We start from the raw sequence: 22,784 nt of genomic DNA on the forward strand, positions 1-22,784 counted from the left end.
AAAAATAGCTAAAAAGTATTCTCTCTCCAAAATTTATTAGTAAATTTGTCCAAATTATGATATTAATAGAAAATGTGAAACGAGTTACCAAAATAGTGATAAATGTGGCATTTCTCTTTTAAAAAAAAAAAAAAAAAAGTTGCGGAGAGTTGTATCCGGCCTAGGGATGGCAACGGGTACGGGTAAAGCCGGGTACATCTATTCCGTTATCCGTACCCGCTATAATTTTTTTACCCGTTACCCGGATTCGTTTATCCGGATTTTGAGACGGGCCGGGTAACGGGGATACCCGCCGGGTAAGCGGGTTAAAATTATTGGACCCGTTACCCGTTTACCCGGTTTAAAAAAAGGGTAGCGGGTCGGGTAGACCCGTTTACCCGTTTATAAAATACAAAATCCATCAACAATATAAAATTTAAAAATAATAAAATTTAGGTGAAAAATATCAAATTGCTACTACAATATAAAGAACATTAAAATTCAAAATAAATAAATAAAAAATTCAAAAGAAGTCTTCATTGCAAATTGATCATCTTCATTGTAAATTTGGTCATCTTCATTGCAACGCTATCATCTTCACTGCAACATATAAAAATTTAGTATCTTTTTAAATATTTAAAAGTTAACGGGTCGGATCCCGGGTAACCGGGTACGGGATGACTATTCCGTTACCCGTACCCGGACCCGTTAAAACCTTAACAAGTATTACCTGTTTACCTATCTACCCAAAAAGAACGGGTATTACCCGACCCGAATAAATCGGGTAACGGGCCGGAACGCGAGTAACGGGTCAAATTACCAACCCTAATCCGGCCAAACCCTTTCAGACCTTTTTTTTTTGCTTCAAACCCTTTTAGACCATCCCAGTGACAGCTCGTTTTAATAAACGACAAATGTTCTCATGTGGCCCATTTTGCCACGTGGACAACAGCACCGAGACCGTCAACTTACCTTCCATTTCCAAGAACAAAGTAACGTATAGTAACCCAAAGCACAAGAATTTTCTCATTTATAGTTCACACTTCTCACACCAACGCAAACACATCCCTTCACGGCAAGAGACTTCCCGGCCCCACCAGGTGTCGCAAACACTCGCCGGAAAGTTGACACCTGTCAGTTATTTCACTCAGTTGGGTCAAATCCATGCAAAATGTTTTCATTTATAACTTTAAATTTGTTTTTTTTGGCTATATATGCATATTACAAACTGGCATAGAACTCAGAGTTTTAAACTGATCTCTAGATACTAATAGTCCCTTAAGAAAGCCTTAACAATACCCAAGGAAACTGAGGAAGGAACAAAAGAGCTTTGGAGAGCTCAACCACGGTTTTCTCGGAACCGGTGGGTTTGACCAAAGAAACCGCGAAAACCAAACCCCAAAATATCAACAACAAAATAAAAAAAAACATAAATATTGTTCCGTATATATTTCTCTCCCGAAACACACACTACTACATTTTAAAGAAATATCTCTCTCTCTCTCTCTCTCTCTCTCTTTTTGTTCTTCTTTAACTTTCCTTTCGCTTTTCTTTACACAAGCGTTGAAAAGCACAGTGAAAGTTTTGTGCTTTTTTTTTTTGGGTGTGAAAAAGGAAAAGAAGAAAGAAGGTTACACTGCGGGGATTTCGCTCGATGGAGGAAAACGACAATCGTTTCGAGAGGGAGAATCTGGCCGTGACGACCAGCTTCTCTCAGCTGCTCTTCGCCGCCGACGACGACGACGACGATCCCACACGTCGTTTGGGCTTCGACCGAGTCTTCTACGCCGACAAGACGCCCAAAATGCTCTGCTTCGGAGACTACGCAGCGAAGAACGGAGAGTCGGTTCGGTTCACCGATACGACGACGACGACTACGACAACGACAACGAACAAGTCAAGCGTCACTTGCAGCGACTCGTCTTCTTCGGCCTCGTCGACCAAATCGAATTCTGTACTTGACAACTTGTCACGCTATACTCATTTGTTTTTTAAATTTTATATTATATTTTTTTATTTTTAATTTAGTACTTTTTTGGGGTTCAGAGGAAGAGATGTGGTGGACCGGAGAGAGAAACGGTTCAGTGCTCAAGCACGGCCACGGGAAACACGCTCTCATTGGCTAATAGACCGATAATGACAACAACTTCAAAAAAGACCAAATCAGAACCGGCTAGTAATAACAAGGTCTGTTTTCACTGTCAATTAATTTATTTTTTCATAAAAAAAAAAAAATCAAATTGGTCACATATTGCATGTTTCATTTGGTGTAGAGGAAAGAGAAGCTGGGCGAAAGAATCGCAGCTCTTCAGCAGCTGGTTTCACCCTTTGGAAAGGTACAATTATTTTGATCGTTACTTATTTATTTATTTATTTTTGGATTTGGGAATTGAAAATGAAAGAAAATATATTCAGACTGATACGGCGTCAGTGCTACATGAAGCGATGGGATACATCAGGTTTCTGCAAGAACAGGTTCAAGTTCTATGCTCTCCCTATCTCCAACGCTTCCCAGATTCCTCAGCATCATCAGTAAGTCATCATCTCATTCTGATTTGGACGGCCCAGATTTAATGCTGTTGAACCGTGACGCTGTAATTTTATTTTACCAGAGTTACAGTCCGGCTTTGTTAGTCCCTACTCTAGTATTATTAATTACTCTCGTGATTACAGTATAAATAACAAGAATTGTGTTCTATTTGGAATATTTTTTATTTTTGCAAATTTCACTCTTATTATGGTATTGTCACCGTTCTAGGTTAAAAAGACACTTCAAATTTTACATAAGAAAACATCAAAACACACACATATAGCATAGGAGAGTCAAAATGTCACCTCTGAAACACACGATTCAAAATATTTTTGAGGATCACCCAAAAACTAGAACAAGGATACCAAATTACCAATTAGTTACACAACAATTATTATATGTGTGCAATTTAGGGTGGATATCAGAATATCAATGCATTTTGGAAAATTATTATTTGTTTATTCATCTTTGGGACAACTTTGTTGCGTTGATAGGAAAATGAGAAATGTGGGAGTGGAGGGAAAATGAAGGGCTTGAGGAGCCGAGGACTGTGCTTGGTCCCGGTGGAGTTCACCGAGCACGTCGCCAATGACAACGGCGCCGATTTGTGGTCCCCGGCCACGCTCGGCCACGTCAGCACAAAGCACTGAAAAGCTTTTGGCGACAAGAATTTTTTGTCATCTGTACATGCATGGTTGACCAAACAAATGGTGCAGACAAAAATACAACAGTGAGTTTTTTGTTTACATTTACACATAAAAGGGGAGGTTAAAATACAGGTTGAAAAATGTAGATTGTCCTTTCTTTTTTTCTCATCACAATGTAGTACTTTTTTGTTTTGATGGGTAAAAGAAAAAAAAAAATCCTTGATGTAGAAGATTGACATGAGAATTTTTCGTAAACCTTTTGCATGGATTTAACACCCAGCAGCGTGTAAATTTCTCCTTTTTGGCTTTGACGTAAAATTCTAATGAGCTCTGAGCAGAGTCGTCATCACTGTTGGATTTCGAAAATGGATTGTACTTTAATTATTTAGTCATTGCATGTACTTGAAACTTGAAAGTGATAGCAATTTGGTAGAACAAAATTCTGAGAACATGAGAGTAAGTTTTGCGTGTGTCGGTGGGAACAATTAAAAAAAAAAGTAAAAAATTATATAATACTATGCGATGCAATTGCCACAAAGACTCGGCATCAATGTGACATGGTTTCGCGAGTTAACACTTATTAGCATCTCTCTTTTTGGTTTCGTGGTCCTGAAAACAGATATAGAAATTCCTTGAATTGAATGCACAAAATCCCACACAAGTTTTTCTTAACGTAAGACATACGACATATACAGTGGTGCGGGTACCATTTTTATTATTATAGAAAATCCAACACATTATTGTCAGATCTTATGTTTTTTTTTCTTCTCAAGGATAGATGACTTTCAAATTCACCGATTGAAAAATCTTGGTAAATCGGCTATATATCTTCACCATGTATGTTTTTTTGGATTTACTCAAATTGCGCAAGTGTCTAAGAAAACGTGAACAATGATACGATAAGAGAAATTTCATTTAAAAGTTAAACCCCTTAATTGAAAATATCTGAAATTGGATTTTTGACTCAAAATCAGAAAAAAAAAAAAAAAAAAAAAAAAAAAAAACTTTAAGCTCATTTAACCATCTTTGTCTCATTATCTCTCTAATTTTTCTCATTTCTTCTACTCTTTATGTATCTCTAAATCTTAAAGAGCTCTCTAATCTTCTCTCCATTAGTGGATTTCACTGAATAATGATGAATTTCGATTTAGTGATACCTTACTCTTTAAGTTAGTGAAAAATCTGAAATTTATCATAATTTATGATGAAACACGATAGATTAGAATGAAATTTAACCATTTTTACGATGAAATTCATGTTGAATCAAGATAATATACGATAATTTCTGATGATTTACGATAATTTTCGATTATTTTGATGATTTACGATGAGATTCATAGTTTTTTTGGGCATTTTGAATATGTATACTTTGCGCGATAGAAAAATTTGTCACACAAAGTCAATTTTTTTTTTGTATTGATAATTTACGATAATTTTTTTTTTATATTTTCCGAGATTTTACGATGAAATTCGTAGTTTTTTTGAGCATTTTGAGTGGTGAAGGTCAAATTTATGCAAAATTTGTTCACCATAAGCCATCCGAATAGCATCTCGTCGGATTTCGCCGTATCTCGTCGGAATCGGGTGTGAGAGCGATCGTGTGGGATTAAAAGGAGATAGAGTTGCCAACTACTCGACTTATGTCTAGCTTTGACTGTGACTCAATGCAACTGAAAATACTATTGAGTCTGGTATCTCTATGTTTGCATTGCGGTTCTCTCTCGAGACTCTTCAAAAGTATTTTACATTCTTAAAAATAAAATAAAATGTGTATTTGGACCTAATCACGCCTATAGAAATAGTTCAACATATGATTAATAAACTCACTCGTCCAAGAGAACAAGAAGATAAATCGTTATTCACTCTCAAAATTATGAAAGTTGCTAAAAAGAAGTATAAAATTGGATGGACGTTATAAAAATAGTAAAGTATACTAAGTACGCCAACAATTGCATCCTAGATTTATTTTTTCCCTCATCTGGTTCTTTTTTCTCTCTACAAAAAAACGTAGGATTTCTTGGTTCTCAACCCTACCACACTCCATTTAGTGAATGAGATACTACTCCCGGTGTTCTGTAACTTATGAAAAATGAGAGTTTCCGTCATCTTCTCTATATCATCATTTTTGGAGGACTTAACGCCACTCTCGCATAGTTCCACATCCCCTATCCCGCGACAGATCTTTACTCCAATGGTGGATCCCGAGTCTCTCTCCCTTTTTTGGGAGGGCACTTTCTCGGATCTAGTCACACCTCTAGACGCCTCCAGGCTCCGTGACTTGTTGCGTTGCGACCTCTCTCGTGCATTGGTGGTATTTGTTATTTCTTGTGGTGAATTATTTTTAGAGATGGTGTTAGTTTTATTATTAGAAATCTTTTTCTTTCTTAAAATTGTGTGTTTTACCCTTGATGTTAGAAGGTTTGGCTAGATTGGTTTATCTTTTGCTTTTAGTTTGTATTAGTTTGTTGGTTTGTTCAATAGATTATGGTGGTTTTGTGTTTTGAAGATGACTTCGTCATCTATCAGGCTCTTAGTTCGAAGTTTTTGTTGGTCTTTTGGCGCAGATGTCTTTCTCCATGGTTGGAGGTCCTCGAACATTTTGGTTAGTTCACTAATATGCGATAGGGTTTTTAAAAGAGTCAATGATTTTTTCAAATTTTAGAGTGGTATATTCTCTTCGCTGGAAGTTTCATACAACGTTATTTCATCCGATTTTAATATTGAGCCGTTGTTGTTTTGAGGTTTCATTCTATCTTATTAATAAATGTATGATGTTTGTCTCTTGGATTTTATACTCATTATTTATTAGAAAAAATTGATCCACTTTTATCCCAACAAAAAAATATGTATTACAGTCTTTGCGTAATATTATTCTCACGCGAGATCCCTCATATTTTGCTAGATTTTGGTAAACATCACATATGTCGCTAATATTTTACAAATACCGTGCATATAAATACCGCATGAATTGTAAAAAAAGTTTACATTTTATTTTTTTTGCATACCTTAAATACCGTCCATTTACATTATGTATCAAATTTTTATAATTTATAATTTTATTTTTATATGTAATAGAAATAAATATATAATAGGGGCAATTAGGTCAGTAGCTCAATAGCCTATCATCTTTCTAAAAAATAGCCAAAATTTTATTAGTAAGAAAATAATCTATTAAATTTAGGTAAATTAATTAACTGATTTATTTAATTTAATTTATTTTGACTTGGTGGACTATTATTTTTTTTAATAAAATTTAATTTTTTTTAGAGAATTGATTAATTGCTATAAATCAATTTTTTTTTTATATTATATTAATGCTTATGATCATAGATGATCTGAGAGTGGTCAGTAAACTAAAAATGCGGCCCTATTGCGGTAAGCTATATATTAGTCGTTGGTTTAAGAATTTTTAAGTGGACTAGAATTTAAATATTAGGATCATAGCTTTCCCTTCAATTAATTACGGTATGAAAGATGGGCAGGTTATATATTACTTTTTTTTTTGTTTTTTTTTTTTTTGCGGTCGATCCAAAATTTTGTACTAGCGCTGGGCGCTTCATTCGAATTACCGACAATCGCCAATGGCGTAACCTGTAAGCTTCTACACCCTTCCTTTCTCGGTTCTTCTACGCTATCTTCATCCAGATATGAGCTTCGATTCGGCTCGCTCCGGCGGACCTTCCGGTCGAAAATCCAAACACAGCCTCGACTCGACTCGCCTCAGCGACCCCAAGAAGCAGAAGACCCAGAAAACCCTAGGCGCTTCTTGGGGCGCCAATTCCTTATCTTCTTCGCGCTCTGCTCTTACGCGCAAATCGCCGTTCTCCGATTTCGGAAGGTGAATTTCGATTGGTTTCGTAATTTGTGATTTCTCTTCTATACAATCCCAATTGTTACCGATGCATGTACAAGAACTCGATTACTTTTGCTAATTGGTCTTTTTCTTCTCTGGTTTGTGAAGTTATATGACAGTAAAGAACAAGAAGCTTCATGATCAGTTTGATGCTCAAGCTTCGAATTCAGGTGACCGTGACTCCGGCTCCGAGAACGCAGTATTTCGCGGAGTTTCTATATTCGTCGATGGTTTCACTATTCCATCCAGTCAGGTTTAGTCGTTATTTCTATTGATTTCGTTTCTAACATATTTGGGGTTTCTGAAAGAGAGATTTGATAACAGTAATGTGAAAACTTTATCTTTATATTGTGATTTTCTTTTTATGATTTTTTTTTTTTACCTTTGATGTTTATAAGAAGTGTTGTTTCTAGGAACTACGTGCCTACATGCTGAGATACGGTGGGAAATACGAGAATTATTTTTCGAGACATTGTGTTACACATATTATTTGCAGCAATCTGCCCAACAGTAAGCTTAAAAATATAAGGTGTGTTTGCCATTACTCCTCGTCGTGTAGACTAGAAATCATTGTTGATCTTATTTACTATTGGTGACCACATTTCAGATCATTCAGTGGAGGGCTTCCTGTGGTGAAACCAACCTGGGTTTTAGATTCGGTTTCGGCTAACAAGCTATTAAGTTGTAAGCACTTTTCATTTTTATTTATTTATTTATTTCTTTTTAAGCTTATAAATTTATATCTGGACTTCTTTGAGACGATCATTCGTATTTGACTACTGAATCATGTGAGAAATGTAGGAGTTGGAGTTCTTTTCTCTCTTAGATTTCTAAAAGTTAAGTACCTCGCTCTTTCTTTCATTTAATGATTATGATTCCAGGGGTTCCTTACCAACTCGACCAGCTCATCAACAAACAACCAAGATTGACAGACATCTTTGCCCCGAAAAAACTCCATGTGTCAGAGAAACCTCTCATCATGAATACTGAGAATGAGTCTATGTCGAGCAAGAGAGATCTGGAGGAGGAAGATAACTTATCGGAAGCGAGGAAAACAACGGAATACGTACAAAATAATGTAGGATCTGATGGCATATCAGATAATAAAGCTAATCCATCAATTGAGAAACCGACTATCGAGGGTGACGATTATTTGGATATAGAAGTACCGGATACGGACGATTCTGATGCAGAAGGTAAAAAATCAGCGAAGAATATTGAGGGTGACAATGATATGGACATGGAAGTACCAGATTCAGATGATTCAGGTGCAGAAGATAATAGTTCAGCGAAGAATATCGAGGGTGACAATGATTTGGACGTGGAAGTACCAGATTCAGATGAGTCTGGTGCAGAAGATAATAATGCAGTGAAAGATGGTGCTCATTCTAGTACATCCTCTGCTTTAGAGAGCAATTACTGCTTAGACAATCAAGTTAAAAATGACAATCAAGTTACAAAAGAGTTACCAGGTTCAGCAGCTTCTGGGTCTTATGGCAGACATTCTACTCTCACGGATCCAAACTTTGTGGAAAACTATTTCAAGGTATCAAGCCAGACTCCCTGAATTAGCGAGTGATCTCAATTTAACAGCACAGAGTTTTGCTTTTGGATGGTCTCAACCTCGATCAGTTGTTTTCCTGCTATTTACTTTTTGTTCCTTGCTTCGTTACGACTAGTCGGCTTATTTAGCTTTGTTAAAAAAAAGAAAAAAACGTCTGCGGTTGTGTGTTTTGTGCAGAACTCAAGGTTGCATTTCATTGGAACGTGGAGAAACCGGTACCGTAAGCGCTTTCCCAATGTTCCGAAGGGAAATAATTCTCGTGGCGTTTCACAGACGACTACCATTATTCATATTGACATGGTATTCCTTAAAAGAGTTGGAGCAGTTTTAATTTATTCTTCTTTATTATTATCTTTTTTTTATTTTATTCAGTGAGTGATCTGAATTACCCGTACACTAAGTTCTCTATTCTGCACTTTTGACGTGTTCCGTGATAAGAAGTTAGAAAATCAGTCATGTGACTTTGATTTGTAACGTCTAGTATTGCAGAAATCTTCTAGTTAGAATAAGAGGTGATTTGTGGAACTACTATTATATTATTTTTTTTTGTAAAGATTGGTGGGAACTAATTTCTTATGATTAGTTTATGGCTCCTTAACTGCTGCGATAATTCCAATGTGCTGTTGCAGGACTGCTTTTTTGTTTCAGCAGTCATCAGGAAGGATTCAGAATTAAAGGATAAGCCTGTAGCTGTTTGCCATTCAGACAGTCCAAATGGGACGTCTGAAATTTCGTCTGCCAACTACCCTGCTCGTGATTATGGTAACTTCTTAGCCGCAATGAAATAACTTTGGTTATTTTTGTATTTATATTTGAAGTCTTTGAACTTTTAGGGTGTAAGGTCCGCAAACTTATGTAAACAAAGTTTTACATTTCAGGAGTAAGGGCTGGTATGTTTGTTCGAGATGCAAAAACTCTTTGTCCTCACCTGGTCATTGTTCCATATAATTTTGAAGCATATGTAGAGGTGAGCATTGCGTAGTATTTTTAATTTTTTGTCATTTTTGTGTCGAGTAACTTTCCATTGAGCTATCTACTATGATGCAAATCTGCAGATTGCCGATCAGTTCTATAACATCTTGCACAAGCATTGCAAGAAAGTACAGGTCTGCTTGTTTATGCATTTCCTATGTGTGCACTTTGTTTTATTTATATTACAATCCTGTTGTAGTAATAATAAGTTTTACTTAATTAACGGTACAGGCAGTGAGCTGTGATGAAGCATTTGTAGATGCCACAGACTCGGATCTACAAGATCCTGAGCTTTTAGCTGCAACAATAAGAAAGGAGATCTCTGAGACCACGGGGTGTACTGCAAGTGCTGGCATTGCTGGGAATATGCTATTATCTCGCCTTGCCACTAGGAACGCGAAACCAGATGGTCAGTGCCATATTCTTCCTGAGAAGGTATATTTTTTGAATATGTCCCTTGGATAAATATGCTGTCATTGTTTTAACAGATTTAAAAGGATTAAAAAAAAAAAGGTGGAAGGTTGCAATACCCCGCATCCTTCCCTGCCTATGGGAATGGTCATTGGTTCTCCCTTATGATAGATATGCTGTCATTTCATGGGGGAGTATGCTTACCAATCCACATGAAAAAATTTTCATGGTTAAATTTTGCGTTTTAGGTGGATGAGTACTTGGATCAATTACCAATCAAGGTACTTCCAGGTATTGGATATGTTCTTGGAGAAAAATTGAAGAAGCAAAATGTTGAGACCTGTGGAGAACTGCGCAAAATATCAAAGGTTTTAAGTTTGTGGCTTTTTTTTTTTAATTTTTTTTTACTGGTCTTTTGAATGGTTAATTATAAATGTGTATGTATTGTGTTTAGGAGTCCCTGCAAAAGGACTTTGGAGCAAAGACTGGGGAGATGTTGTGGAGTTACAGTCGGGGGATAGATAATCGGCCTGTTGGGATGCTTCAGGTTGGCATAGATTATGAATTGTCTGACTACACGTGTTTACTTTCAGTCGTTCAAGTCTGCTTTCTTATTCCTATTTTTCGGTCCCCCTTTATTTTCCATTTCCTAATCCAAAAAATCCCATCCAAATTAAGAAACAAAGAGCAAACTAAATATAAAAGTGGGTATACCCTGGTTTCTGGTTACATTATGTATTCATCTCTGATCAATTTACAAAATATTTAAAACTAACATCAATTAAGTGTTCGGTGTCTGTTAAATCAACACATTTTCATACATTTGAAGAATATCGTATCTTTTCTAACTAGAAGATGAAACTGGCAGGAGTGCAAGTCCGTTGGTGCTGATGTGAACTGGGGTGTGAGGTTTAAAACTCCAACAGATGTGAGTATAGTGCTTTGGAAGCTCGCAACTTGCACAAATTATTGGCTGTATGTTTTGTTTAAATATTTTTTTTATCCTCCAGAGTCAAAACTTTCTAGCAACTCTTTGCAAGGAGGTTTCACTACGTTTGCAGGGAAGTGGAGTGCAGGGGCGCACATTTACACTCAAAGTATGTTCCTTTTGCATATATATTTATTATTACAGTGATTAGTTCCTTCTCTACTAATAATGTCCAGATCGAAGGAGTAAGGAATTTATGTCAATGGCACACTTCTTTTGGTAATGTGCATGAAGTAAGGTGAGAGTTTTTGGTATTCACGGTTTTTCATAATAGATAAAAAAGAGGCGAAAGGATGCAAAGGAGCCTACAAAGTATATGGGACATGGAGATTGTGAAAATTTGAGCCACTCTATTACGGTAGAAATGCATCACCAGAGTCGGTTTCCTTCCTAGAAAATGCGAAAAGTGAACATGTTGTGAATGATAATTTTTGTTTTGTGTATGTTTTGGCGGTTTGTATACAAGATTCCTGTTGCCACTGATGATGTGGAAGTACTTCAGAGGATAGCAAAACAGCTGTTAGGGCTTTTCAATATAGGTAAGCTTTTTCCAATTATAGTTGCATTGTTAAAGTTTTGTGTGCCAGTAGCTGCACTAGAAAATAGAAAAAAATAGTTGATTCTCAATGTCGGTTTAGGAATTAGTTATTATCATCTTTGTTTATGTAGATGTCATTAAAAACCATTCTTCTGCTTTTGGCTTTGCTCCGAAGCAGATGTATCATTCTGCAGAGAAATTTGTTTAAAGAACAAACGTTGTGGCTATTTTATTGAGTGGGAGGTCCAACATTTAGTGAAAGAAATGATTTGAAAACTACCTTGATGTTGCTTTTTCTGTGATAACATTACATTGACCTGTACATTTGTTTGGTCTTAGATGTCCAGGAGATAAGGGGCGTCGGGTTGCAAGTGACCAAGCTCGAGAATGCAGATCCTTCAAAGCAAGGTAATGCCTAGAAATTGCTAATTTCCATAGCCAGTAGTGTATTCAGCATGAAAGTGGTCTTTGTCGTTCAGCGAAATATTCATGTGCCACTTAGTTCCCCAGAAAGTTATACGTGTATCATATTTACGTTATTGCTGGTTTTTGAAATCTCTCTGATGGTTATGATCTCTACTGATTCGAAGGACCTGGAAAATACTCCTTACGATTGTGGTTGAAGTCACCTTCAGCAAGTAAAGGAAAACAGCAATGTAATAATGCTGTACTGATGAAAAAGTCAATTCCAGGTAATTCCAACTTCCTATTTTCTAACTGATTAAATCAGCCAAGTCAAAGGAAATATTAAAATAAAGTTGTATTGGGATCTTCCTATTGTAGTAAGTTTTTATTTATATTATTTGAAACAACAGGAATGATTTTTCTGCTTCCTTGTTGGTATGTTGCAGACTGCAAGGGTTCAGGATCTGGGGTTCCTTATCAATTACGTAAAGATACGCTCGTTACTAGTTCGCTTGACGGAAATCTACATAGCGCTGAACCTAGTTTGAGCTCGAATTCAGCCCCTCCACCTTTATCGGATCTTGATTTTGGAGTTATAGATTGTCTTCCTCCGGAAATTGTTTCTGAGCTAAATGGAATCTATGGAGGGAAGTTAGTTGAATTCGTTGCCAAAAGTAAAAGTAAAGGCAAAGGTAAAGTCACTGCATTTTCTTTAATCACAACATACACTACGCACATTTTTATCTTGTTAACTCAGCTTTATGTAAGAGTTGAATGTTTATGGCTTTTTTATTTTTATTTATTTATTTTTTATTTTTAATAAACCAATGTTTACATAGGCAAGATGGGAGACGTGGAGGGGCATCGCTTGAACCATTCGGACCATCAAGAAGAAGTATTAAAAAAAGACAAGGTATACGTTTATCCTACCCATCTAGAGGTCGAACAAACTGAAGGGTAAAGTAGTTATTTTACTCTTTTGAAAAATTATATATGAGTAAAGTAGTCATTTTACCTTGTGCTTAATGCTAGTTTTTTTTTTTTTTGCCTTGGGTATATGAGTAACTGATATTTTCTGTCAGGGAGAGCAGGAGAAAGTTTGTAAAAAAATGCCTTCTTTAAGTGTGGCAGACCTTCATAAAACAAATATCATGCCTGTGTCTTTAAGTCAAGTAGATAAGTCAGTGTTGGAACAACTGCCTCCAGAACTGAGAGTAGACATACTTAATCAGCTTCCTGAACACAGTATGCGAGGCTCTTCTTCAAATACTTCTTTTCAACCTATTTCCAAGCATCCTCCTGAAGCAGCCAATGTCTATGTAGAAAATCATCTCCCAATAAACGAATCCGTCTCAGACTATGAACTCTGGGTTGGAAGTCCTCCCAAGTGGGTCGATGAATTCAGCAAGAGCAGCTGTGTAGTACTAAATCTTCTTGCCACAATGTATTTCAAACTGGGGTTGGCTGGAAATTTATCTTCGATTCTACGATGTGCAAAATTGGAATGTCAGCATCTTCATGATGAAGCTTATGAAGGTCGGACCGAATCTCTGCAGCGATTTTCTGAGGTTCTCAGGCAGTATGTCAAACTAAAGATCAAGAATGACATTGAAGAGATATATGTTTGTTTTCGTTTGTTACAGAGGTACGAACAGAAAGTTAGTTTCATATAATTTAGTATGATCTTTAAAAAAAAATATATAATTTAGTATGTTATATAGCACTGGGGTATGATAGTTTCTTTAAGCCCCCATTCAGTTGGGTATCCTTATTTCTTCTGCATACTTAGCAAAGTTACCCAGTTTGTAGTTAAAAGCGTTTTCCACGCGTCTGCTTTCTCGCTCGTGTTAGGCTTATTTTGTTCATGGCTTGAACTGAAACACTGGGTTTCTCTTTTTTTTTTTTGTGTGGTACATTAATGTAAGGATCCAGCGTCTGTCTAGCCATATGAAACGTTAGAAATTTTCAAATAACCAACGTTTCGTTAATTTTTGGTAAATAGCCACGTAAATCTATTTACGCTATCGAAATGATAAAAAACGCAGAGTAAATTTCTAATAAATATGTGTAAATAACGTTGGTTACGTCATATTTTATGCTATTTACGAAATATTTTGGTTATTTACGAAAAATTTACAAAACGTTGGCTAAAACGCAAATGCTTATGTCATGTGGCTTATATCGCTAAATAATTGTTAATGTAATTTTCAGGTATTGGTTTTCCTATAATATGTTATTATCCTAACTTGTCTCCTTATGGTGATACTTGGTGCTATGGATGTCACTATTGTTTTTTTTTTTTTTTTTTTTTTTTTTTTTTGCAGATTATCTCCATTGAAATGTTGACCCTTTTTTTCTTTTTGTTTATGTTTTTTGTTTTTGCATCCCAGCCAATTTCTTCTATTTAATAAGAAGACCATTATCTTTCAGGTTCAAACTGAAGTCAAAGTTTCTCTCACATGTTTATGACGACGTCTTTCCCGACTTACAGGTGTGTGGTTAAACATTTGTTGTCTTCCTACCTAATTGCAATATTTTTTCTTCTTCTAAGGACGAATGTCTTATGTGATGGCTTTGATACCCTCGGTTCCTTTCTGTCATTGTTCCTAATCCACAACTTCTGTTGTGTTACTAGGCGTGTTTTTCCTATCATAACTTAACTAATTATGTTTAAAATCATTCTTCAGTCATCTGTCATTGAAGCTTATGGAGGGAACTTAAACTTACCAACTTAATAAAGCTTAATGCTACAAATACACATCTTCCAAGAACGGAATAAAAGCTTAGCCAGTGTTTTCTTCTGTTCGCTAAATGAACTACAAGGTCCAAGCGAGGTCTTGCCTTGTTGATAATGGCTGAAGATATATATGAGCACAAACATAGCTCGCTTGAAGGTTTCTTGTAGACAGGTATTCTATCATCTTCATTGCTATTTCTACTGTAAATAGTTGCCTTAACATCACGCAGCCATAAATTTTCGGGCCTGCTATTTAAGATCATCCATAAGATAATACATATTTTCACCCGCCTTTTTTGGCTGTCAAAATGACCATAATTTTGGGACTTCTATGCAGATCGTATTGTAACAGAGGTTTTATAAAAACAATGTCTTGTTTCAAATGTTAAGATGGCCATGGCTTGGAGGAAATTTTCTGGTAATTATTAATTTCTAACTGGTAGATGCAAAAAAGAAAGAAAGAAAAGGCAGTCGAGTATCATGGAGGCAACATGGCTGAACATGGTCTAGCATAATGTTCACGATTCACGATGACTTCTATGAGATTTTGAGAAGAATCATCTCTCTGATCCATTTTCTATCATCTCTTATCAGGCAAAATTCTGAGAAGCCGTGGTGAAGCTGTCCGTGCCGTATTTTAGGCATTTGCTCTTCTTGCTGGTCATCAGAAATTCGAGTAGAGGGTTGATGCTTTTTCACAGGTTCCACGCTTCTAATCTGAGGCAAGATAGTTTTCTTATGTATACACATATACAAATATATATGTATATATTTAGTGAGGCTAGAGGCATAGTTGTCAGAGTCCTGGTCGGGAGCCGGGGCTGGGGTTGCAAACTCGCGGCCCGTGGCAATAGTGCAGAGCATACATGTACAAACGTTATAATGGAGGGACTATAGTAATCTTATAATCTAAGTTAGAAAGTAGATAAATTGAAGAATGTATAATAGATACTTTAATACCAATGAATTGAAATATAGTATCATTTATTTGATTTAGAAATGAAGATTTTTGTGGGAGGATGAGTTAATGTCTCTCCGGTATTCTCTACCTCATAATAAAACAAAACAATGACACGGTGCTCTTATTTCACCGTCACTTTGGGACCTGAAATTCGTATCAAGAATGTCTCAAAGGGCATATTTAAGTCATCCACTTTGCGACAAAGCTTTGATCCGAGACTGTGTCACTTTTGAGGTGCAAGTGTAACGAACCCCCTTCTGCTTCCAAGTTATGAAAGGAAAATGAGGAAAAGGCGCAAACAACACAACGTAAGGTATGGGTTAGATGCCCCAATTAAAATAAGGAAGGTTATGGTAGTACTTTTTCATTTGATACATTTTATTTGGTTGGCACATCTTATTATCTTCTGAGGAAGCAATCGCTGACCCCGAATCAAAGTTTGATTTTTCGCACCAAAAAAAATAAAAAAATATGGTTGACAAAATGCAAAGTCCAACACATGTTTCAGTTGATATGTGTGAAATGAAATTTCAAAATTAATAAAAGTACCGGTGAATCCATGGTTTCTCATGAAAAAGCTTGCACTAGTCTCTAAATGGTATGGAGAACTCTGATGGGAAAAAAAAGGTTTGGAGAACAAGCACGTGTGGTCAATTTGACCGTAGCTCAAGCGTATATTCCACCAATGCTGAAAATTGAGGTGGCAAATATATTATTTAGACAAGTGGTGCCAATATATACACATAAACTATGACCCGCCTTGATTTGCACACCTTGCCAAAATACTGAACTTTTACGCAGACTTTGGGACCCAAGTAACACTGGCATAAATAAATAGTAGAGAAATAATGATATATCAAGCAGTACTTGTGAAAAATAAGTTGGCAGTAACGGTTTGGTCCAATCCAAAGACGCGTTTACGACGGAAATCTAAACTAAACCGACATCAATCCTTCGGAATAACAATATGAGTGTTGTTATTGACAAATAGCTTTCGTTTAAAAAGTATGTTATGCATGTATTTGTGTGTAAAGGCAGAGTCTTTTTTTTTTTCTTTTTTTTTTTTTTTCTTGAAGGGAAATTTATTCCTGACTCAAACCCATAATTTCGAACTGGTATAATTTACCCATATTTCATTCTTAGTAGAGTTTTCACAGTTGCATTTTTTTCTTCTTCTTCTTCAAGCATGTTTGTTTTGATCAAGGGTTATTCAAACTATAGCTGGTAAAGTATTGGACTTTTACAAAATTCCCATCGTAAATAATATGAATATGATTTAAATAAGGAATCTTCCTATACATTTTTATTTTCAACTAAACAATCAATAGCCAGAACAGTTTCCACCTGAGTTTAGTTATCTTAATTAATTGCAATATCATTTATTGTATATACACGTAAATTATACTTTTAATTATGATATATAAGTTTATTGAGTTTTTATCAACATTCATTTTAGTCGAGTAGTACTATACACAAGTCAATAAAAAGGGGTATATACAGTCCTCCTACTGATAAAAATTTATTCCTAGCCAAAAAAATAAAATGATAAAATTGTTATGTTTTGATTTCAGAATTAACTGAATAATTGAATCCATAATCTAAATGTGGATGTTGTCAAAAATAGTATTTTATGAACATAAAACGTATAAGTTTTATCATAACATGTGAATGTTGACGATGAAACACATTGGATAAACTGTAGCTAGCTAAACTAAAAGGAAATTTCTAGCTAAACTAAAAGGAAATTTGTTTGTAATAACTCTCTCTCTCTCTCTCTCTCTCTCTGACGATGAAACACATTGGATTTAAACCCTAGCTAGCTAAACTAAAACGAAATTTGTTTGTAATAACTCTCTCTCTCTCTCTCTGTGACGTTGAAACACATTGGATTTAAACTCTAGCTAGCTAACTAAAACGAAATTTGTTTGTAATAACTCTCTCTCTCTCTCTCTCTCAATTACGTTTATTTATATTTCATTTTTTTCAGCGGAGAAAAAGGGGTTATTTAATGCCTCTACGTACGTAGATTTGTAATCTTATCACGTATAATATGTTAAAATTTCGTTTTAAATAACGACAAAAGTTAGGTTGTGGCTGTTCATGATTCAAGATGTTGTAAGAAACCCAATAAAAGAACAAGAAAAAAAACAATCCTATGATGATGCACTCATGACCCCATAACTATTTTTTTAATCACTTACTAATATATTAACATTAATGAATATTATTTGTGTGATTCAACATATATACAAGCTCTATTTTTCACTCAAAGCCACATGGTCTTACATAGTGTGATTTGCTATCACATTTAACAGCTTCCTGATTAAAATATGGAAAAAAGAAAAATGTATTACCCGGTCAAGTAAAACACTCTAGTGCTTTGAAACAAAGTGAATGTGTGACTACACATGCATAGAAGTACGGTCATAATTCATGAAATGGAATCACGTTGTAAGCGTTTACTTGTGAAATTAAAAATAGTTTACACTTTTTGCTATAGATGGTAGATACGCATAGCCAAAAGTCACGCCCCATCATTATACGTGTATTAGTTCAAGGAAAAAAGAAAACTAGTATAGCTCTTGAACTAAATACGATATTTTGGTGCTTAAAACTAATTTCATGAGTAAAGTGAAATAAAACTATTAATTGTGTAGTATTATAATAAAATTTGAATATCTGAACAACTTAAAATATATATACAAACTTCAAAAAGTTATCTATATCTATATAACTTCAAATCCATGAAATCACAATCTTACTTTAATTAAAATTGTGATTTTTTTTTCTACATTTATAGTTAGTTTATAATTTAGTTAGTCTTTTTTTTTTTTAAAATATCTTTCTAATTAAGTTGGCAAATATTTTGTAGGTGATGGATTTCATTGAAAAATATTATTACTTTCTTAAAAATAACTAAATTGCTATAAAATCAACAGTCTAAGAGTATTTTGCTCATTAAATTAAATACTGCTATTGTATTGAAAAGAAAGTTCAATTAAAGAGAATAAAATGACACTATATGTCAAAGTAGGAATTAGGCAGTTTCTTGCGTGCATGGTCGGAAGTATTCAAAAGGACTTAGTCGTGCTGACATATGCATATATTCATTCGAAGAAAAATATCATTTCTCACGCGGTCCATTAATACACATATGACAATAAAAGATAAAAACGTTTGGTGTGATTATGTAATAATTAAATCATTGAGCTGTACGTTTATATATATATATATATATATATATATATATATATATATATATATATATATATATATATATATGTGTGTGTGTGTGTGTGTGTGTGTGTGTGTGTGTGTGTGTGTGTGTGTGTGTTACTGAAGTAGTGTATTCTTGATAATTGAAACGACAAATATATTTAGTATATGAGGATTTTTTTTCTTTCTAAATGATGTAAGATAAAATTACTGGTTATACACCGTTATAAAAGCTCACTTTATATGTTCATTTAAAAAATCAATAAGTAATAGCATGAAACATGTTCAAATCAGTTTTGTTAGGGAGAGTGTTATGTCAATTTTTTTTTGGTTCAAATAAGAAAATTGGACATCTAATTAAAATCAAAGATTTCTTTTGTTCACAGTAAATAAATTAATTTTATAACAAACAAATAGTTTTTTAGTAGGGTATATCTGTCAGACTAATTCGATTCTTAGTTTACTTGCAGTTTTTTCTTAATTAAATGAATTGATTTTTTTTTTCCTTATGATTCATTAATGTTTAGTTTTTTTCGAATTTTATTTACGCTGATAAGTATTACATATATCCTGGGTATATTCATGCTCTGTAAATTTGAAATTTTCATGTATATTTATTATATATAATGTCTATAATATATTGTAAAATTGAGATTGGGAATTTAGAGTAGGTGAGTCGGCAAGAAGGAAACAAGACTTTTTTTTGCAATGAGGGTTGGTCAGAAAAGGCCAAAATTAACAGTTGGACAATGCCCAACAAGAATTTATCAAACAATCCAAATAATAACTGTGTGAATAGAAATAAATAGAGAAATATATATGTAATAAATGTTAGGCTAAAACATAATAAGTTATATATGTGGATTTAGAGAGACTATTATTAAACCCAGAAAAGTAGAAGACTAGTAAATATTCTATTGCCACAAATCAAAACCTTACCAAACCATATAATAAACTTTATTAAAAAAAAACCATATAATAAACTTCCTTGTCAAACAACTATTTGACTTTCAACTTTCTCTTCGCTACAATATGATATAAATATTTATAGATATACACCATTTGTTCAATAGTCAAATAGCATGAGCCTCAAAAAGTTTTCAAACCCCGAGATTTGTTCAAATCGTTTGAAAGCACAAACACCCAATTTGTCACACCACACCATACCAAAAAGTCAAAATCAAATAACTAAAAAAAATCAAACTCCCAAATCTACGAATGCCGTATATTTAAATTAAATATAATCTTATTAAAACGCATCACCTACCCTATGCTATATATTAAGACTGTTTCTGTCAAACAAAACATTATCACATTTTCCTTTGAGAGAGTAACCCCCCCCAAAAAAAAAGCCCATTGTTCTTTGTGTTATCAATAGAAAAAACAACAAGGAATAGAAATGAAGTCTTGCTCTCTTATTCAATTTCTCAATGTCGTTTCCATTACCATCTTCTTCTTTCTGTTGTTATCTTTCTCGAACCAAGCCGAGGGCTCAAGAAATTTGAAAGATCTTCATCTCCATCATCTTCATCAACATAATCATCCTAGCTCAAATTTCTCATCGTCTATAAAGGATTTATTCCTCGTCCGAGCTCGCTCGGGTCCTAGCCGTAGAGGCCGCGGTCACTGACTCATTCATATTGGATAATTTTTTAGAAATCTTTTGCTTCTTCAATTTTATGTTGGAGAAGAAGATTCGATAGGATGATCAACGGGGGATCGCGGATCAATAGATATAGATCGATTCGCAAGTGATTTCGACCCTACAAATGATCTTACACTGGTGGTGTTCAACAGCTCGGATTATACCTTGTTGATTTTTTTATTTATATCTATATAGTATAACTAGGTACAGTACAGATTTTTGTTACTTTAATACTGTCTTGTCCATTTTATCCCACGAATGAAATATATATATATATATATACACAGCTTTGTTCTTCATTATTTATTGTAAAGGGTTCTTTGGTTTATTCAATGAATATGCGCCAAATCATAAATGTAAAAGCAAACTATACTTCCTGTTTTTACTTTTGATAATAAACATGTGTTTGTCAACTTAGTTTTGCTTGTTAATGATTGTATTGTACTGGTTGGTTTTTAACAGATCTTTAGGCCGAACATGACCCAATCGGAACCGAACTAAATTAATACTTAAAAAGTTTAATACACACCATAACAGAAGAAGCTAAAGTTTGAAGTACTTAAATCCAAGGAAAAAAATGCCGTTTTCGTTGCCGTTTCGAGCCTCCTGATTTACGGAAATTCGTCGTGCCGATGGAATTTCCAACGGAAAAATTGTGGAAATGGGCTAGTAAAATGCCGTTTTCAAATGCCGATTTCCATGGAAATTCGACGTGCCGACGGAAAACCGAACGGAAATAATGTTGCATAATATGTTATTTATATATATATATATATTCAATTTTTAACTATATTTTATAATATTTAATATTTAATTTATTTTGCACAAATATAATGTCAAATACATTTATTAAATTCAATCTCAACGTAATTATATTTAATTATTTATATCAAATACATATATAAATATAATTGTATAAATATGTATATACATATTTATATCTCTCTATAATTTGTAATTATATTTATATCAAATATATATAGTTGTATCAAATTTTAAAATTTATACTAACTATACATTATAATTTTTAATATTTAATATTTTTACACAACTATAATATCAAAAACTCTCATTAATATTAATTTCAACGTATTTATATTTTATACCAATATATATAATTATATAAATGTTCATATACATATGTATAATTATATAAATGTTTATATACATATGTATATATATCTCTAATATATAGATACATATTATATATTAAATATGCATAATATAAGCAAAGTTGTTGTCTGGTGTGGTGGTAAACGTCTGGACGAATGCATCAAAGCTCCTGAGTTCGAATCCCAGATGACACTCAAATTTTGCTTATTTACTAAACGAAAAACGACGAAATTCGGCGAAAAACGACGACGAAACGAAATTTTGCTCTTCGTCGGTCGTTGACCCACCGAAATGGAATTTCCAGCCGAAATTCCTGAAAATTCGGCGGCATTTAGTTCCTTGCTTAAATCCAAGGGTAGATAATTAATATCAATAGGTCAATTTAATTTATTTTTATTTTTTATTTTTATTTTTATTTTTTATCTTAGTGTCAAGTTCAAATCGTCGACAACAAACTTTACCAATCCAAGATAACAGATACTGCAAGAAAAATATACTAAATTGTAGTTTAGAAAATGTCTAACACAAGAAGATCAAATGGTATTTGCGTGCAAATCCTGAAGCAAGCGGCTAAATTTTTGCATTTTTAGAACCAGTTCTTTGTCAAAAATTTTACAATATTTTAATAATTTTAGACAACACGTCTACAATTATCAAACTTGTAGACATATATGTTTACAATTATTGATATTCATATAGAAAATTTATAGACATATATATCTACAATTATTGAAATTATAGACATACACGTCTAAAATAAAATGAGAAACAAAAACAAATACATTTCTAAATATCAATACCGTTTGCCGTTTCTAAAACATCAATACAAAATGAAAATACATTCAGAGAAATTGAAATAAAATATTATAATTCATTCCACACATTAATCACACCAGGCAATCACCAATGAATGCAATTGGAGTTAGAGGCGGGTTTGAAAGGCCAGGTTCGCATCTCAGGCAGCAAATAATTGATTGTTGACTCTCTTAATCTATTACCATAAATGATCAAAGCATTAAAGAGAATCACGATAAAAAGCATATTATAAACAAACAATGAAATTAACAAAACTCTGGACACAAATAAACATGCTTAATAGAAATGATCATCACTATGTATAGTAACAATTTTTACTTCCATTATTTGTTGTGAAATTATTTCCTTTTAATAAGCTGTTATATTTCTCTAATTATGATAGCTATTAATTTGTGATTTTATTTGGAAA

At 34.0% G+C, this 22,784-nt stretch overlaps 2 protein-coding genes across 8 annotated transcripts; both read left to right on the forward strand.

The window, feature by feature from the left end:
• Positions 1–1,261: 1,261 nt before the first annotated feature.
• Positions 1,262–3,579, forward strand: LOC149389158 (basic helix-loop-helix (bHLH) DNA-binding superfamily protein). Of its 2 annotated transcripts, none has more exons than XM_089623620.1 (5): positions 1,262–1,933; positions 2,008–2,166; positions 2,253–2,315; positions 2,395–2,511; positions 3,004–3,579. In XM_089623620.1, exons 1-5 carry the CDS (start codon positions 1,634–1,636, stop codon positions 3,157–3,159), a joined length of 795 nt encoding a protein of 264 aa, XP_089479746.1. In that variant the 5' UTR covers positions 1,262–1,633; the 3' UTR covers positions 3,160–3,579. The 2 variants fall into 2 exon arrangements, with proteins under 2 accessions (XP_089479746.1, XP_089479747.1); XM_089623621.1 differs by having other exon boundaries at positions 1,266–1,933; positions 2,026–2,166; positions 3,004–3,574.
• A 3,114-nt stretch (positions 3,580–6,693) lies between these two features.
• Positions 6,694–15,611, forward strand: REV1 (DNA-directed DNA polymerase). 6 transcript variants are annotated; one of them, XM_089623448.1, is made up of 25 exons: positions 6,694–6,994; positions 7,118–7,262; positions 7,423–7,538; positions 7,617–7,693; positions 7,891–8,555; positions 8,751–8,873; positions 9,203–9,335; positions 9,452–9,540; positions 9,629–9,679; positions 9,777–9,980; positions 10,205–10,324; positions 10,411–10,503; positions 10,825–10,884; positions 10,967–11,053; positions 11,219–11,302; positions 11,411–11,483; positions 11,822–11,890; positions 12,073–12,174; positions 12,334–12,579; positions 12,727–12,800; positions 12,970–13,532; positions 14,278–14,378; positions 14,575–14,796; positions 14,962–15,042; positions 15,219–15,611. In XM_089623448.1, exons 1-22 carry the CDS (start codon positions 6,804–6,806, stop codon positions 14,354–14,356), a joined length of 3,444 nt encoding a protein of 1,147 aa, XP_089479574.1. In that variant the 5' UTR covers positions 6,694–6,803; the 3' UTR covers positions 14,357–14,378; positions 14,575–14,796; positions 14,962–15,042; positions 15,219–15,611. The 6 variants fall into 6 exon arrangements, with proteins under 6 accessions (XP_089479574.1, XP_089479575.1, XP_089479576.1 ...); XM_089623445.1 differs by having other exon boundaries at positions 6,695–6,994; positions 14,318–14,378; XM_089623447.1 differs by having other exon boundaries at positions 6,695–6,994; positions 12,979–13,532; positions 14,318–14,378.
• The last annotated feature ends 7,173 nt before the right edge of the window (positions 15,612–22,784 follow it).

Source organism: Urtica dioica, chromosome 8 (assembly GCF_054948205.1).
Source record: "Urtica dioica subsp. dioica isolate 48M chromosome 8, U.dioica_male_clone48M_v1_H2, whole genome shotgun sequence".
Lineage (NCBI taxonomy): Eukaryota > Viridiplantae > Streptophyta > Magnoliopsida > Rosales > Urticaceae > Urtica > Urtica dioica.